Genomic DNA, 17,142 nt, shown 5'->3' with positions numbered 1-17,142 from the left:
GGGAAGAAAAACATTTGGCACTACATAAGAGACCAGTTAGCCTGCCATCAGCTGAAAGTTCCTTATGGAAGTTTTTTGCAACCTAGACAGGATTTGAACTCAATGATGCTCTTTGAACGCTGTTCAAATGAACAATGCCCATTTGAAGAGTGATGCCCTTTGGTCAGGTCCTCCTGGTCAAAGGACATCAATCTTCAAATGCTGAACATGAATATTTCTGTGGTTTAGCAATTCTTCATTTGATTTCCAGTACTGAGACAACATATTTCTGAACTGAGGTTTATTAAAATAAACAATATAACTTAACAAGTTTCTTATATTGTTGGACTTGCCTCAGAGATAGAAAACTTGTATACCAGACTAAAAAAAAAAATTAATTGCACATCGCAGATGTTATTGGAACTTCAAAACTAGTACATATAAAAAGTAATCAAAAAAAAAAAAAGTTGTATTAATTACTGTGTACACGTTGAAACAATGCTAGTTGTTGCGTTGCTATCACCATCTGTGGCACGACATGTTATATCAAAGATCTGCAGTTGTTAAATTTTTAATGACGGCAGACAAAACTTGATGTAGGATTAAGCCTTCCTTTATTATTACATTGTGAGAATACGGAGCATTTCTGAGGCTTCTATAAAATTTCTTGTAAAACAATTACTATCAGTATGGCATTTCTGTTTGTTGCCAGACTACTTAAGTGGCCTGAATTTGTTGTACGGAAGACTAATCCTGATTTGTGCTGTCTTTCTTCAATGTCTTTTATATGTTCAGATTATGTTTATTTCGGATACATACAGTTTATATGTACTCTGATTTTTCTTAAAATGTGTCTAACCCACAATCTGTCATTTTTGATCTTCACTGGGTAAAACCAAAAATGGCATGGGCCTAAGGACATTTCTCAAACTGGTGAGAAGGCCTACAGGTCCAGAGTTCACTCCTATCTTATGCCACCTTTTCACTACTCCTGCATGGAAATTAACTCAAATTCCATTTCCTATTTAAGAAGGGATATAAGCTTTTATCAGCAATACTATTCTACTGAGAATTTTTTTTCTCTTTATCCTTTCTAAAATAATAGGGATATCTACTGACAGCCAATCTATGCACCACCAGGGAACTGCTCAACTAGTGATTGCCATTATGGATAATGTTGACACTAAACACAGAGGAGCACTTGCTTATGCTATCCACTTCGGGGAAAATTGCCTTGGAAAAAGTTTAGAGAAATTAACATTTTGTGAAGGGGCACTCGTTTTAGTAATATGCTAGCCTTTTATAATAAAGTTACAAGAGCAGTAGATGAGGGAAAGGCATATACTCCCATTTTCGTGGATTTAGCGAAAGCATTTGATGCCACATGATAAGTTGATATTTAAGTTGCAGCACATGGGTCTGAATGTCAGGTTGGTCAACTGGATTCAGGATTGGCTGTCTGATAGGTATCAGAGAGTTGTGTATGGTGGGGCAGTTTCAATGAGGCAGAGGGTTACAAGTGGGGTCCCACAGGGTTTAGTACTTGTACCTATACTGTTTAACCTTTATATCACTGACATTGGATTGCAAGGGGATAGTAAGTTGTTTGCAGATGTTGTGAAGCTGGGAAGGGTTATTAGTAATAATGCACATGTGGTAGCCCTGCAAGAGGATTTGAATAAGCTAGACAGATGGACAAATGAATGGAAGTGTCGGTTTAATGCAGTAAAATGTAAGGTCTTGAGGTTTGGGACACATCGATGGGACGCTGCATACTCTATTGGAGGAGTTATACTGGACGAAGTAGGGGAGACAAGAGATCTGAGGTTGATGATTGATAGAAACCTGAAATTTAGGGGACATACTGCAAAGGTGATGAAGGTAACACATAGGATTGCTGCAATAATGAGAAGGACACTGACCAGCAGAGATAAAAGAGTTATCATTCCGTTGTTAAGACTCTGATCAGACCACACTTAGAATATTGTTCAAAGATTTGAAGGGGATAAGTTAACTGTGGAAAGGGTACAAAAGCGGATAACAAAGATGGTTTCAGGACTGTACAATGTTAGTTATGAGAATTGGCTGAGGGAATGTGGACTGCAGAGTTTGGTGGATAGAAGGAGGAGAGGTGATATGATTGAGACTTTTAAACTGTTGAGAAGTGATTACAGGGTTGACACTGGGGAGTTCTTTCGCTTGGTTGAACAGCATGAAGGAGTGATAATAAGGGGCCATCCCTGGAAGTTACGAAAGGAAACTGTGAGCAAGAGGGTGAGGAGTGGGTTCTTTGCATGGAGGGTGGTTGAACCATGGAATGCATTGTCTGATAGAGTGATGAGAGAAAGAACGGTCAATGAGTTTAAGGAGTGGTATGATACACTTTGTTTTTCCTAAGAAGGACCTCCCATGATGAGTCTTGATAGACTTTGTGTTTCCTAGGAAGGACTTGAGTCTTTTGACTCCATGGAAGCCTGAAAAAAAAAAAAATAATAATAAAAGCCTCTACACATACCAGTCAGTGAATTAGAAACTTTTATTAATACCATGTTGGACCTCCTTCAGTCTGAATTTACAGCATATGTGGTCTTGCCATAGATTCCACAAGGTGTTGGATTGCATCTATATCTTCAACATACCGGGTGTTCACAAGACAGTCCTTGAACTGGCTCAGATTTCACAGAAGAGGACTTTGCTTCTGGATCTTTTTTTACTAACATGTCTTATACATTCTCAATGGAGTTCAGATCTGTTTGTGGTGGCCAGGGAAGATAGTAGAAGTTGCTGTCATGATCGCTGAATCACTGCTGAACAATTCTTGCATGATGAACAGTATTGTCATTCATGAAACAACTGTCACCTGCTGGATAAAAAATCAACATTGCAGGGTGGACTTCATTGGCAACAATGTTCAGATATTTCTTGGAGGACACCCAACCTTGCAGCAATATCAAGGGACCTGTTTCATACCAACAGAAGTCCACGACCTTGAGTTGCTTACAAGGCAAGCTGGGGTCATTGTTTCATGGGGGGGTGTCCCGAAAACTCTCTGCTTCCAATGTCCAGTCATATTGTTCCTGACATCACCGTTCTTTGCAGAAATCAGTGGCTTCTTTATAGGAATGCAACTGATTCTCTTCAATTGCCTGCACATAGTTCGGTGAGATATGGGTCAGGAACAGCCTTCTTAAATGTTTTGGGTGAATTGCTGCACACAAGAAGTTCTGTTGTACATACAAGCCCTCTCACGACAGTAACCTCATTTCTAACAATGTCTTAGGACTACAGTTAAGCCTCTTAGACAAGCAATGTGGGTTATTTTTCCACTGATCAAATACCTGGGATATCTCACCTTTTGAGAAACCAGTTAGTTCTGCTATTTTCAAAATCATGGCTCCAGCCAGAAGGGCACCCACAATTAGCCTTTTATTGAGCTCCGAAAGATCCTTTGTTTTTCTCATTGTGATCAATGCTATTGATGATAACTGACAAGCAGCATTCTTAAATAGTTGCTTAGAACATGTGGTAGTGCATGTGACCAAGTATTTGCATATATGTGGTGTAAGTGATATATACAGACATCTGCATAAAGATTTCTAATTCAGTGTCAGGTATGTATGTTCCCATTTTATTGCCTATCTTCTGTTTTGCAATTAGATTGACAGTTTCTCTTCGGTTACACACTCTGTATAATAATGGATGGATTTTATTGTTAGTCTTTGCATCTAATGCTGGGATGCCACAGAACTTTGTTCTTTCACTTATTCTCTCCCAGTATATCAATGATCTTTTTCAATGGAACACAAATCTTATCTACTAGAGTTTGCTAATTGTAGCATAATGTACTCCTTTTTCTCATTTATCAAAACTTGATTTAACAAATTTATATAGTGTGTTATTTATCAAACACTACACAAATGAGTAAAATTTAGAATATCTACCTCCATAATCATAAATACTGATTACTAACATATTCTTCAATAAGGTTCTAATAACTTGTTCACTTCAAGTAATAAGATCCAATTCTGTCTTATTTCTTACAAAAAAGAAAGAAGGGGAAAAAAAGCACTTTTTTTCTGGCATACCTTCAATAATATTTGAATCTCTAGGTAACACAAAATTTCCTTATGAATAAATTTCATAAAGGATGTCCACATTGAACCTCCCTAATTTCAAAGAACGGTAAAAAATTGAAATGCGGAAATATGTAAGGTTTGGGTTGTTCAAATGTTCCAGAAACTCTACAAGTTTTATCCAGAATTTTTTCCTGCTGAAATCAATCAAAACAGTGCAGCATAAGTTCTGTCAGGTGTAGACAAAGGCAGCACCCGATCCCAGGAGTATTCATTTGGGGAAAGAAAATTTCCTAATGACAGGGAGCATTTTGAAACAACATGTAGGAGGGAAGCAGCCAATATCAGAAGAGAAGGTAGAGAGGATTCGCAAAGACTTTGCACAAAGCCTGACAAAATTCATTAGGAGAGCGTCACGTGAACTGTAAATATTCCACTCCACCATTAACAAGGTTGTCCATCATAAGTTTCGTCTACACACAAACAAAGTGTAGATGTTGCAGGAATCAAGCAAAATGATAAGCTACAATGGGTAATGTTTGCAGCCAGAAATTCTGGAACGTGTCGATGAGAATCCAGATTTTCTTTTTGGATGAAGCCATTTTTCATGTCAGCAGAAAGGTGAACAGACACAATGCCAGGATATGGGAGAAGGGGGGGGGGCAGCAAAATTCTTCGCTGTGCCATGGAATACATGCATGATAGTCCGAAAGTAAACATTTGGTGTAATGCAAAATGCTATCATTGGCCCATTTTTTTTTTTTTTTGTGGAAAGCAATATCAACGGAATGATTTACCTTGACATGCTGGAAAATTTTGTCTTTCCACAACTTGAAGATTTGCAACTGCATATCCTCTTTCAACAGGATGGTGCCCCACCACAATGCCATTTGGAGGTCCGTGCAACTCTTGACAGGGTCTTCCCTCAGTGGTGAATCGGACATGGAGGACCAATTCAATGGCCACCACGATAGCCGCATCTTATTCCACTTGATTTTTTCCTTATGGGGATATGTGAAGGACAGAGTCTATGCAACTAAAGTGAACAGCCTAGAGAACCTGAAACATCGTGTTTCTGTTGCTGTGTCCTCAATCACCCAACACTTCAGAGAACCTGGCTGGAGATAGACTATAGACTTGACATTGTGCATTGCTACTAAAGGAGCACAAGTGGAAGTGTGCTGATTTTTTTTATTTTTTTTTTTTACAAAAACTTGGTGAGTATTCTCTCTCATTTGTACAATTTCGACACCATGGTCCATACACTTAGGTAGTAGTAACACGTTTAAACTAGGGAGGTCCACTGTGGACAACCTGTATAGCCTTTTCACCCTGTTTTCCCCTTCTACTCCAGAGATTACTTTACTTCTAAAAAGTTTTAACCATATACAAGTCACAAATTCATCTACTTAAAGAGTACTATTCTCACATGTCAGTAAAGAAATAGGTTGATTAATGACTATTCTGTAATCAATTCATCCCAATTTACTAGACATGTTCAGTTTCTGTTGTATGTTTTCTCAAGATATATTTTCATGATTGCAATTCATCAGAAATGGCATCATAATTTATCTACCTTTCTTTAAATATATTATGACATCTACAACAATTGTGTATATAAGCTTATGTACTGGATGAAGCCATCTTCAGGTTTAATTGAGAAAATGGTACTAAGAAAGAATTAAACACAAGTGTAATGGTCCCAATATTTTGTTTGTCATAGACACATCATTGGGGGGACATCATATTGTATCTATGAGATACAATAATCTCATATTGTATTTCATAGATACAATATGAGAGTTGTAATGATGCACACACAAAAAAAATAGATAAATAAGAGGAAGAGATTGCACTATAAGCCTTATTTTTTTGTGTTTGCACACATCCTTACAATTCTCATATTGTATCCCCAAATAACGTCACTGTCACAGAAATGAAATACTGGAACCTAATAGCCTAACTTTAACTATTCACAACTCCAAACTCACAGAACTAATTTCTCTTCCTTGTCATTCATCTCCTCTGTTGCTGTTTTAGAAAGAATTTCCCTTTATGTTGAAAGTTTTTCACTTGGTCATATTGTAAATTAAAGATTCCAAGAAATTATATTCTTGGTTTAATCTTTTATCCAAGTGTAAGCAAACAAAGTTTGTACAGGAAGTATCTTCATGACTGGGCTACTTGTATATAGAGGCTAATGACCAAGATATAATTTCTTGACATCTTTAATTTTCCTTTATATGTAATTACTAAAAAAGAATAATTCAGACATACTGAAATATAATATTAAAAACTTAGTTTTTTGTTCTTTTGGACTCCCTCTTATTCATTGTAGTAATGCACTAAGATTGAACACCTATTTGTTTTGGGATTTAAAAACAAGTGACTGTGATTGATATCCAGAATGTCTGAATAAAATGTTTCAGTGAAAGCGTTATAATTTCAATGAAAAACTTTTCCAGTTGAAGATGAAATAAAAACAAAACAAAAACAAAGAAAACAAAAACAAAGAAACTCACCCTGTACAATAAAGCTCATTCCTAAAAGAAAGTAAACATAAACATTGTAAACAGAATTTAAAAAAAAAAAATAATAATAAAGGTAGGAAACATAAAAGAAAGAAGTAAAGTAAAAAGTATTTATTTAGTTTAATTATCAACACAAAAGAAATGAAATACTAAAAGAAATGTAAAAAATGTTTGTTGGTGAAATTCTGAGCGAACACTACATTAAAATCAATGTTTTTGCTATTATGAGGTCACATTCTAAATATATAATTAATAAATAATAAAATAATTTAATGAACTGAAGTTAAGTGATATAAGGAAATGAATAACAAAAGAATCAGGATAAATCTTGGTAAACGTTGTACTACAATTTACTGATGAATAACAATAGCATTACACAGGAGAAATGATTTTATAAGAAAGCAAATAACACTTATTGAAAGACAGAGTTATAGTAAGAACACTAGTGGCACAGCAAAAAAAGTTCTCTGTTAAATTGGATAACATGGTTGGACAGTCCAGATACATATCTGGAGATATTATCCAATTCAACAGAGAACCTTATAATTTTGAAAACATTAATACATTAAACAATGTGGTCATGATTTACACATCTTATTTTGAAAAACATGGTCTTATAGGTAATAATAATTAATCTTATTGTGGGAATAAAAATTAAAATAACACACATAAGATTATGTGATCAAAAAAAGTCTTAAAAATTAATTAAATAAAGAAACTGAAGTAATGGTTAGCGAGAGGGAAAGATATGAAGAAATTAGTATAAAGGATAGAGTGGTGGTATCCTGAAAGAAGCTGATCATTTTAGATACCTGGGATCAACCAAATAGAGAGAAGACACATGTAACTTGGCAGTCACAGAAAGAATTAGGGCAGATTGGACTAAATAGAAGGAGAAGTCAGGAGTGATATGTGACAAAAATGCACCAAAAAAAGTGAAAAGAAGTATATATATAAATCAGCCATTAGACCAGCCTTGTTGTACAGAGCAGAGACATGGGCAACAAAGACTCAGGAGGAACAACTGGAAAAAATTGAGATGAGGATGCTAAGATGGATAAGTGGAACATCAAGGAAAGAAAATAGTAAGGAGATGAGAGTTAGAAAAATTAGCAACAGAGTGAGAGAAAGTAGACTGAGGTGGGATGGCCATGTATGGAGAAGACCGGTAGACCAACCAATTCAGAGAGTAACGACAATGGAAGTGATGGGTAAGAGAAGAAAAGGAAGATCAAGGAAAAGATGGTGGGAAAACATCAAGTGGAAGAAGTTGGAGTGGAAAGGAGGGTACCTAAGACAGAAATAAGTGGAAGAAAAACTGTCCAAGTGGCAGACAGACATTTTAGTTCCAAACAGTCCTGTCCCAGGACTGTCTGGAACTAAAATGCCGAAAAGAAGATCAGTGAGTGATATTTTCCACCAGTATTCACTAAACAGTAAACAACTGTTCACAGTTCCCAGTTTAGTGAGTGCATCTATACAGCAAAACTGTGTTTTTATTATGAAGAGATTCCCTTCACCACATAGTGAAAGTGAGAAAAAGATATAAAGGTAATGATTATGACTTAAAAACAATAATCAAGTGCTAGCATGGAATGTAAGAGATATGAAAGAGTTACTGAAAGTTAAAAAAGTGTGGAGAGAAAATAAAATTTGTAAGTCAATTGATGAGGTATGATAGGAATGAATTGAGAAGGACCATGATAGCAGATGAATTCGATGGACAAATGGACTCATGCCTGATGGAATGCACATGAATGGATATGGAAATCCATGCATAAAGAAACTTTCATTCAGTGAAGAAACAGATGTACAAATTTAGGGAAATTAAAATTAATAGGGGTAAGCAAGTGTAGAGGATTCCTTGAGGTGGGTAGTGCAAGATGAGAAAGATTACAGAATGCTAAATAAACACAGTTTATCAGGTTTTAAAGGTCATGAGCAAAGGTGAGCAGTTTATGGTATTGGTTAAGTTGAAATGGCTAAAAATTATAGGCATTGGTAAGACTTGATTAACAAGGGAAAATATTCCTAGATGGTTAGAATGTAAGAGATACCATTTTACAGGGAAGATGGTGAGAGCAGAATTGGAAGAGAAAGTTTTGCTAATGATAACAGAAACATAATAACAGTAGTTTACTGCTATAGGTCAGAAGGAACAAATGGGTGATGATGTGCTTTGCCAAATTAGCTCATCAATGAGAAAGGACAAGTAATTACAACAACAGGGCAGTGAGTAGGAAAATAATCAGAGAGAAGGAATCTATTAACATGTTTCATAAAGAGCTGTATTCATTAGGGAAAATGATATGAGGAAGACTGATCCAAAAACAGAGGTATATGAAAGAAAGAATAGCATGAGAAATTGGTTTGTTGTCTGGAGTTGAATGGATATTATCTGGATAGTGATTCGTAGTTGTCTATGTTCATGTATGATCACAGAGAAGTGGAGAAGTGGTTGTGGTATATATATTTCGTTTCCTAATTTAATAATATAATTATCCCATTTTTTCTGTGAAGTTTTCTTGTATGGTGTGCTTAAGGGTCAAAGCTGTATAACTGAGAGGAGACCTCCATATAGCCTTTAAAGAAATGCAGAGAACAGACCAGGGCTTCTGACTTACTTAATGTCCAATCCTCACTTTCTCGTCGTGCACCCTGTTAGCTAATCTATCTGGATACTGAACGAACGAGGATGGGTTGGCCATTTGGGATTTAGCTGACCAAATTGTATTCTTACTGGCTTAAGCCATAATGTAAAATAATGGTACAACATGACAGAATTTCATGCCAGCTGAGGCATCACCCAATAATAAACAATGCCCCTGTTAGATCCTGAATGAAGGAATCTTTCAAACAAATCATTCATTCAGAATCCAACATATTAAACTTACCAACAAAGAGAAATACCTGCACATCAGCTGAAATTTAAAGTGAAACTTCTTCACTTTATGCATAAAATTTGTATTCTTTATTTCATGTAGCATATATTTAAGTTATTGTGATCATATTAAGATTTTATTTAGAGTATGTCTTAAAAGAGAGATAATCTGATTTAATTTAAGCCTCACTTAAGCTGTGTAAAAATAACTGTAAGTCATCAAATAGTTACTAAATAATAATTCTTGGAAGGTATAAAACTACACGTGTACAGCGTAACTGGCGGCAGTAGCATACACGGAATGTACTTTGATGTGAATTCTGGGAATGCAGGAGCATAACAGCGTCAGGAGAGAGCAAGGGATGAATCCAAGGGGAGAAAAGAGATGGGTCGTGTGCAAAGCGGACTCCAAAAATAAGAGGGCGCTCTATCGAAGAATATAAGAGGACAAAGGCAGTGTCGGGGGTCTCTCTTGTCGTATCGTTTTCCTGTTTGGTGGTTCGGAAGTTAGCAGAGAGTTCACATAAGGGGGGGGGATGAAGAGTCTGTGCTAAGATAAGATGTCGGACAGCAGGCTTTCTTGAGATTGCAGTAGGATTCTATGCAGAGCTGAAGGTAAAATTTCCAGTCCTAGCAGAATCAAGCTGTCGCTGAAAAGTCCCATCAAATCGTTCCTGAAACGCAAAGATTTGAGCCCGTTTTCGGCAGAAATAATGAAGATAGCATAACCCCTACGTTGGTGTAAGGACAGCCAATAGACAAGAAGTAACCCGATGTACACGTAGTGCTGAAAGAAGCGAAAAAGTTCAGTAAAGTAAAATTACTCTATTTTGTGTATAATATTCCTTAGAAGAGAGAAGATTATATCATCATCATCATACGTATCAAGGATTTAGGCCTAGCATGGCCTGTTCCGGCCTTAGAAGTCATCGTTGAATCGTTTAAGAGGACATCCTGGTTTTCTTTTTCCTAATGGCTTGTACTTTAAGGCTTGTTTTGGTAATCTTTCTGTTTTCATTCTTTGAACGTGTTCCATCCATTTATGTTTATATTTTTTAATTTTTTCTATTACTGGTTCTTGGTTTAATTCTTTCATAATATCTTCATTTCTTTTGTGATCAAATAGGGTATACTTTGCAGTTTTTCTCATAAACTTCATTTCTGCTGTTGTTAATCTTTGTTTGTCTTTTTGTTTTATTGTCCAGATTTCGCTTCCATACATTAAGACCGGTAAGGCTAATGTATTGTATACTTTTAGCCTGGTTTGTTTTTGAACTAGGTTTGGTTTAAATATAGAGTTAATTACACCTGTTATTTTTAAATATTTTGCAATTTTTACGTTTATATCTTTTTCATTTTCATATGTGATCATACATCCTAGGTAGTTAAATGAATTCACCTGTTTTAAGATCTTGTTATCTATTACTATTTTAGTTCTTGCTGGATCTTGTCCTTTAAAGGCCATAGTTTTTGATTTTTCCGTTGATATTATCATACCATAATCTTTGGATATCTCATTTAGATTTAAAATAGCTTTCTGTAAGTTATCTTCAGAATTTGTAATTATTATTTGGTCGTCTGCAAAGAGGAGAGTGTTTAAGTTAACTGTAGGTGAAAGTTTAATTCCTTAGAAGATTATATGTGTATGTAAATTAAGAACAGTATTCTAAAGAACTCTGTGGACAGTCTCTAATTAGAAAGTTAACCTCCTTTGAGAGTAAAAAGAATTGTTTGGAAGAGATCTTTTGTGTTGTTTGAGATGGAATTAACTTAACAAGATTAGAATAGTGGATTTATAGTAACTGAGTAACATAAGAATGTTTGTTTATATTATCTTATGAATAGCATTGCAGAAAGGAAATTTAACTTAACTTCATATCATTTGCAATCTATCCCAATATGCAGTTATTCTGTTTCACTTGCTTTATGACCTTTAATTAATTTAAAATATGTTAACCGCTTAAACCGAGTCTTTTTAGTTAGTATTGAGTCAAATTGAGTGTATGAATTTTTTGTGTATTGTGTTTAGATATTCCAATAAACTTGTCATATTTACCTGAACCTGAGTCATGCCTGATTACGATTCCAAACTACCACTTATAAAAATATAACCTATTTTGGCGGGAAGGAATTAGGAAGTGTATATAATTATAGATTTAGGTCACGACTGCAGTCTGAATCTATACAGCAGCATTAAAGTAAAGTGTGTGTAAAAACGGCTAAGAGTCTAGTATTGTCTCCCTGAGTAGGAACCTTTTCTGCTATAGGATACTGGCTGGCGCAGCATAATAAAAATTTGCCAGTATCCGAAGAGGAAATAATCCTAGATATAAGTATATTAGGCCTGATATCTGAAGAAGTAAAATAGCGATAGAAACAGTAGAATAGGAACATGATAAATCAGAAAATATAGAGAAAGCAACGACATAACAATAGAGCAGCTGGTAGGACTTTAATTGTATAAGGTTTTAAATAAGAAAGGATTTAATCAAGTAAACAAACGAAACAAGTATAAGTCATAGAAATAAATATTTATCAATGGTGCAGCCGACAGGATGTAATTTGCATAATTAAATAAGTAAAGTATATGTAAATCACTGCAAGTTGATTTTGAATTCTATTCAGAAAAAAGTTTTTCAAGCAAAGGTTGTATTTTAGAGTTTGTTAACTTAGATATGTCTATCACAAGTAGTGAGTTAGGTATGAATGATATTGAGTTTTTTTAAGTACATTAACCCACAACAAGTGTTTCCTCAATTCTCGGGGAACCCCCCCCCTCCCCTCTTTAAAAGATAACTAGTGTATGACTCAAGAAGGACAGGGCAATCTGCATAGCACAAGTTGTGAGGTAGGAGAGGCAGTTAAAAGGGGAAGCAGAGACAGTAAAAGGGAACGCAAAACTGCCTTCTTATAAAAAACCTGGGTGCACACGGTTCTTTTATAAAAAATGGAATTCACATTACAGAGTAAGGGGGGAAGAACCTGAGAAGTTGACCAAAACCCTCCCGGATATGAAAAGAGGAAAATTTGGCAAGAAAAATTTTAAGAAAATTTTTTTTTATTTAAAGGGGGGGACCTTTGTTAAACCCTGATAAGTTAAGAATGTTAAAATTTCACTTATCATGGCTTAACGAACATAGAAAAAAACCCTGTAAAGTAATTAAATAAACATGCTTGTTTCTAAGTAGGTATCATTGTGAACTTTAGAAAATATTGAATACATTAGTTTAAGAAGAAAGAAATAATTAATCAGCTCAAGGAGGATTTTATAATATTAAAAAAATAAAGGGAATTTAGATAAATATGTATAAAGGAAAGTTGCCTGAGACAATGTGTAAATTAAGAGACTCATGGGTATGTGTTGATATTAAATTCAATGTAAGAATAACTTGTAAAAGAAACATAAAAATAAGCTCGAAGTTCAGGGGGCAAAGCAGACAGTTGCCCCAAGTGGTCGTGTGCTTGGCGCAAACAAGCAGGAGAGAACGGCCGTTGTGAGGTCATGTGACAAGAAATCGAGGTGCCGGATGAACCGCGTACCATTTTAATGCTACCATTTTTTATTGATAGGGTGAACGTATAAAAGGATTAGGAACCCCACAGTCTCTCTCTTGGTTTTTTTCTTCATCGTGTGGAGTTCTCGATTTCCTTGAAGGTTTAGCCTGGTGCTGGTTCGGGGATGACCGAACGATACTTCTAGACTAGGACGATGTTACAGCGGGTAACCCTGTCCTAGATTCCCAGAAAGTAATGACAGACCATGCCGTTAAAAAGTCAGCAGAAGCATGTGCCTGATATCTAGGCTGGTAATTACTATGAAGCTTAATCCGGGGTAGATTGAAGGAAATAAAGAATTGTCCTAATGAAACAGAAGATAGACTGAAACAGATGCAGAAAAATAGAGGCACCATTGAGTGGAGATAAGTAAAGTTGTTATTTTTATGAATGTAATCTGAGTGTGTAATGATATGTGATCCTTTATTAGTGAAGGACTTAGATACAATTATAGGTCAGGACTATAGCAGGTGTGTTTTATAGGAAGTCATGAGTGAATAGTAACTAAGTGAATCTGAATATTTGTATGTTGAAGAATGGTTAAAGTTACCAGTTGTTAGTATGGAAATTAATTAATGGAATTTAGTAGCAATTTAGATGTTAAAGAATTATTAACTTGTGTGTGAATTATTTGAGGTTAATTGTATTTTATAGGAAGTTATGAGTGAATAGTAACTAAGTGAATCTGAATATTTTCATGTTGAAGAATGGTTAATGCTACCAGCTGTTAGTATAGAAATTAATTAATGGAATTTAGTAGTAATCTAGATGTTAAAGAATTATTAATTTGTGTGTGAATTACTTGAGAAAAATTATGTTCAGAAATCATACCTGATGAAATTAATTAATTGATTTAGATTAGAATGTGTCTTATTTAGAGTGATGATTGTTCATGTATGTAAACTGTAATTTTAGAAGCTAATAAACCTTGCTACAAATTAACTAAATATATGAGTCTGTGTATAGAATTCGATGCACCGCTTGTGAAACTTATTACGGATCTGAGCGGCAATTTAATTGAGTAAGGTTAAGGCCACGGTTGCAATCCTAGGTCACATGAGTATATCTTCTAACTTACTTCTTGATTGAGTTATTATCTTTAATCTAACAATTCTAAGTGTTAGATTAAAATTCCGTGTGTGAAGAAGAATTTCTAATCTAAGGAAACCGATCAGATTATCGGGAATCTCTACATCAGAGATATATGTGACAAAGAAGGTTAGAGTAAAAATGTACTTACCTGAATTTAACATGAGTGTTTAGCAAGATTTGTTGATCCTCCCTAGGACATCTCGCTCACACGTACAGATAATTTTGGGATCTGACTTTCTAGAAAAATAAGTTCTCATGCCACTTTTCTAGAAATGAAATATTTCTTATGGGAAGGAAATGGTTCAATAAAGGAAATCATAATTTTAAAATTAGGCATAGGAATGAGAGATCACATAAAAAAAGAATACCACAGAATACGACTAATGTCGGGCAGACTGAAAAGGATAAAGTAGTTTCTAGAATTAACCAGATTGATTCTGAGATAGCTTCAACTTCAGAAGTGAACAGTCAATCTGAGACTTATTATATATCTACCATTAAAATAGTAAATGAACAAGGAGAAGCAGAAGAGAAATTAGGGGAAAGTAGTCAGGGAATAATCACTGTGAATTTAACTGAGAGATTTGAAAGATCTAGAGGTTCCTTTAACTATTCAAGGTGGAACAGGAACAGAAGATGCGAAGTAAATGTACAATCTAAGCGGCAGTTTATTTATGCCAACTTCTTATGTTTTCTTTTAAAGCTTAGAAGGGTAATAAGTGAGTTATTAGTTTGGGATTTACCTCTTGCTATGAAGGCTGCACACATACTCACAGATTGTGCAAGATTTGTGAATAATTCAAATGAAAATAAGCAAAGAAAAAATGCATGGTTCATCCCCAGAGGATTGAGGGAGAAGCAAAAAGAGTTAGATCCTGAATGAAGGAATCTTGCAAAGAAATCATTCATTCAGAATCCAAAATAATAAACTTACCAAAAAAGAGAAATACCTGCACATCAGCTGAAATTAAAAGTGAAACTTCTTCACTTCATGTATAAAATTTGTATTCTTTATTTCATGTAGCATATATTTAAGCTATTGTGATCATATTAAGATTTTATTTAGAGTATATCTTAAAAGAGGGACAATCTGATTTAATTTAAGCCTCACTTAAGTTGTGTAAAAATAACTGTGAGTCATCAAATAGTTACTAAATAATAATTCTTGGAAGGTATAAAAATACACGTGTACAGCGTAACGCTGGTGGCAGTAGCATACACGGAAAGTACTTTGACGTGAATTCTGGAAATGCAAGAGCATAAGAGCATCGGGAGAGAGCAAGGGATGAATCCAAGGGGAGAAAAGAGATGGGTCGTGTGCAAAGCGGACTCCAAAAATAAGAGGGCGCTCTATCGAAGAATATAAGGGGCCAAAGGCCGTGTCGGGGGTCTCTCTTGTCGTATCATTTTCCTGTTTGGTCGTTTGGAAGTTAGCAGACAGTTCACATAAGGGGGGGGGGGGGGATGAGGAGTCTGTGCTAAGATAAGATGTCGGACAGCAGGCTTTCTTGAGATTGCAGTAGGATTCTATGCAGAGCTGAAGGTAAAATTTCCAGTGCTAGCAGAATCAAGCCGTCGCTAAAAAGTCCCATCGAATCGTTCCTGAAAGGCAAAGATTTGAGCCCGTTTTTGGCAGAAATAATGAAGATAGCATAACCCCTACGTTGGTGTAAGGACAGCCAATAGACAAGAAGTAAGTAACCCGATGTACACGTGGTGCTGAAAGAAGCGGAAAAAGTTCGGTAAAGTAAAATTACTCTATTTTGTGTATAATATTCCTTAGAAGAGAGAAGTTATATGTGTATGTAAATTAAGAACAGTATTCTAAAGAACTCTGTGGATAGTCTCTAATTAGAAGGTTAACCTCCTTTGAGAGTAAGAAGAATTGTACGGAAGAGATCTTTTGTGTTGTTTGTAATGGAATTAACTTAACAAGATTAGAATAGTGGATTTATAGTAACTGAGTAACATAAGAATGTTTGTTTATATTATCTTATGAATAGCTCTGCAGAAAGAAAATTTAACTTAACTTCATATCATTTGCAATCTATCCCAATATGCAGTTATTGTGTTTCGCATACATTATATGACCTTTAATTAATTTAGAATATGTTAACCTCTTAAATTGAGTCTTTTTAATTCTAGTAGTAAGACTTATACGTTGGTTAGACATAACTGGTAATTAGTTTACGGAATTAACAACACATATAAAGTATATTAATTAAAGGTAACTTTAATGAATAACTTCTATATTTCGGCAATGTCACATTGCCATCTTTGGGAACATAAAGACATGGTATGTGCACTCAGGAACTAACACAAAGCAAATGAGGAAGAAAGCAGTGCACATACCATATCTTTATGTTCCCGAAGATGACAATGTGACATTGCCGAAATATAGAAGTTATTCATTAAAGTTACCTTTAATTAATATACTTTATATGTGTTGTTAATTCCATAAACTAATTACCAGTTGAGTCTTTTTAGTTAGTATTGAGTCAAATTGATTCTTGTAGAGAGGCTTATACTTTGGTTAAACATCATAACTAATAATTAAGGAATTAACAGCGTACACTAGATATATAAATTACATAAACTTTAATATATACTTTCCGATATTTCGGCAAACGTCACGTTGCCATCTTCTTGGGAACTTAATACAAAGACACGTGCACACAAGTACTACATAACAGCAAATGAGAACCGAAGCTAGGAAGCTAGCATTTCCCTAAAGTCCTGATGGTGCCCACTGGCGGGCTATATTGGTAGTTCTTGGCCTTTGGGCTGAAGTTCTTCTGATAAATGTTTCCCAAATTTGGGGCAGTCTCATGCATCCAAATTTGTTGAGGTTTGGCATGTTTCTAAGGGCTGAGGTTGATTCCATGAATAGTCTTTCATATTTGAACTTGCTGCAGTGTATTACTATGGCTTTCTTTCATCTTATTCTGTGGCAAGTATCCAGAGCGTGGTCTGCAAGCCCAGAGTGGCTGTACTGGTGAAATCAGATGTAATCCTTGTGTTCTGAGATTCT

The 17,142-nt window shown here is 35.2% G+C and overlaps 1 protein-coding gene across 6 annotated transcripts in view; it reads right to left on the bottom strand.

The window, feature by feature from the left end:
- Window positions 1-17,142, bottom strand: part of LOC150103765 (dynamin-like) — a 519,391-nt gene that overhangs the window by 218,485 nt on the left and 283,764 nt on the right. For 5 of the 6 annotated variants that reach the window (XM_090397139.1, XM_090397140.1, XM_090397145.1 and 2 more), the window contains exon 12: window positions 6,575-6,595. The exons of the other annotated variant lie outside the window; for it this stretch is intronic. In XM_090397139.1, coding sequence (XP_090253265.1) covers window positions 6,575-6,595 — 21 coding nt within the window. The remainder of the gene's footprint in view (window positions 1-6,574; window positions 6,596-17,142) is intronic. 6 annotated transcript variants of the gene reach the window in all.

This window comes from Typopeltis vanoorti, chromosome 8, assembly GCF_054136105.1.
Source record: "Typopeltis vanoorti isolate ZY-2024b chromosome 8, IOZ_Tvanoo_1.0, whole genome shotgun sequence".
Lineage (NCBI taxonomy): Eukaryota > Metazoa > Arthropoda > Arachnida > Uropygi > Thelyphonidae > Typopeltis > Typopeltis vanoorti.
This window is presented reverse-complemented; position numbering and strand designations above follow the sequence as displayed.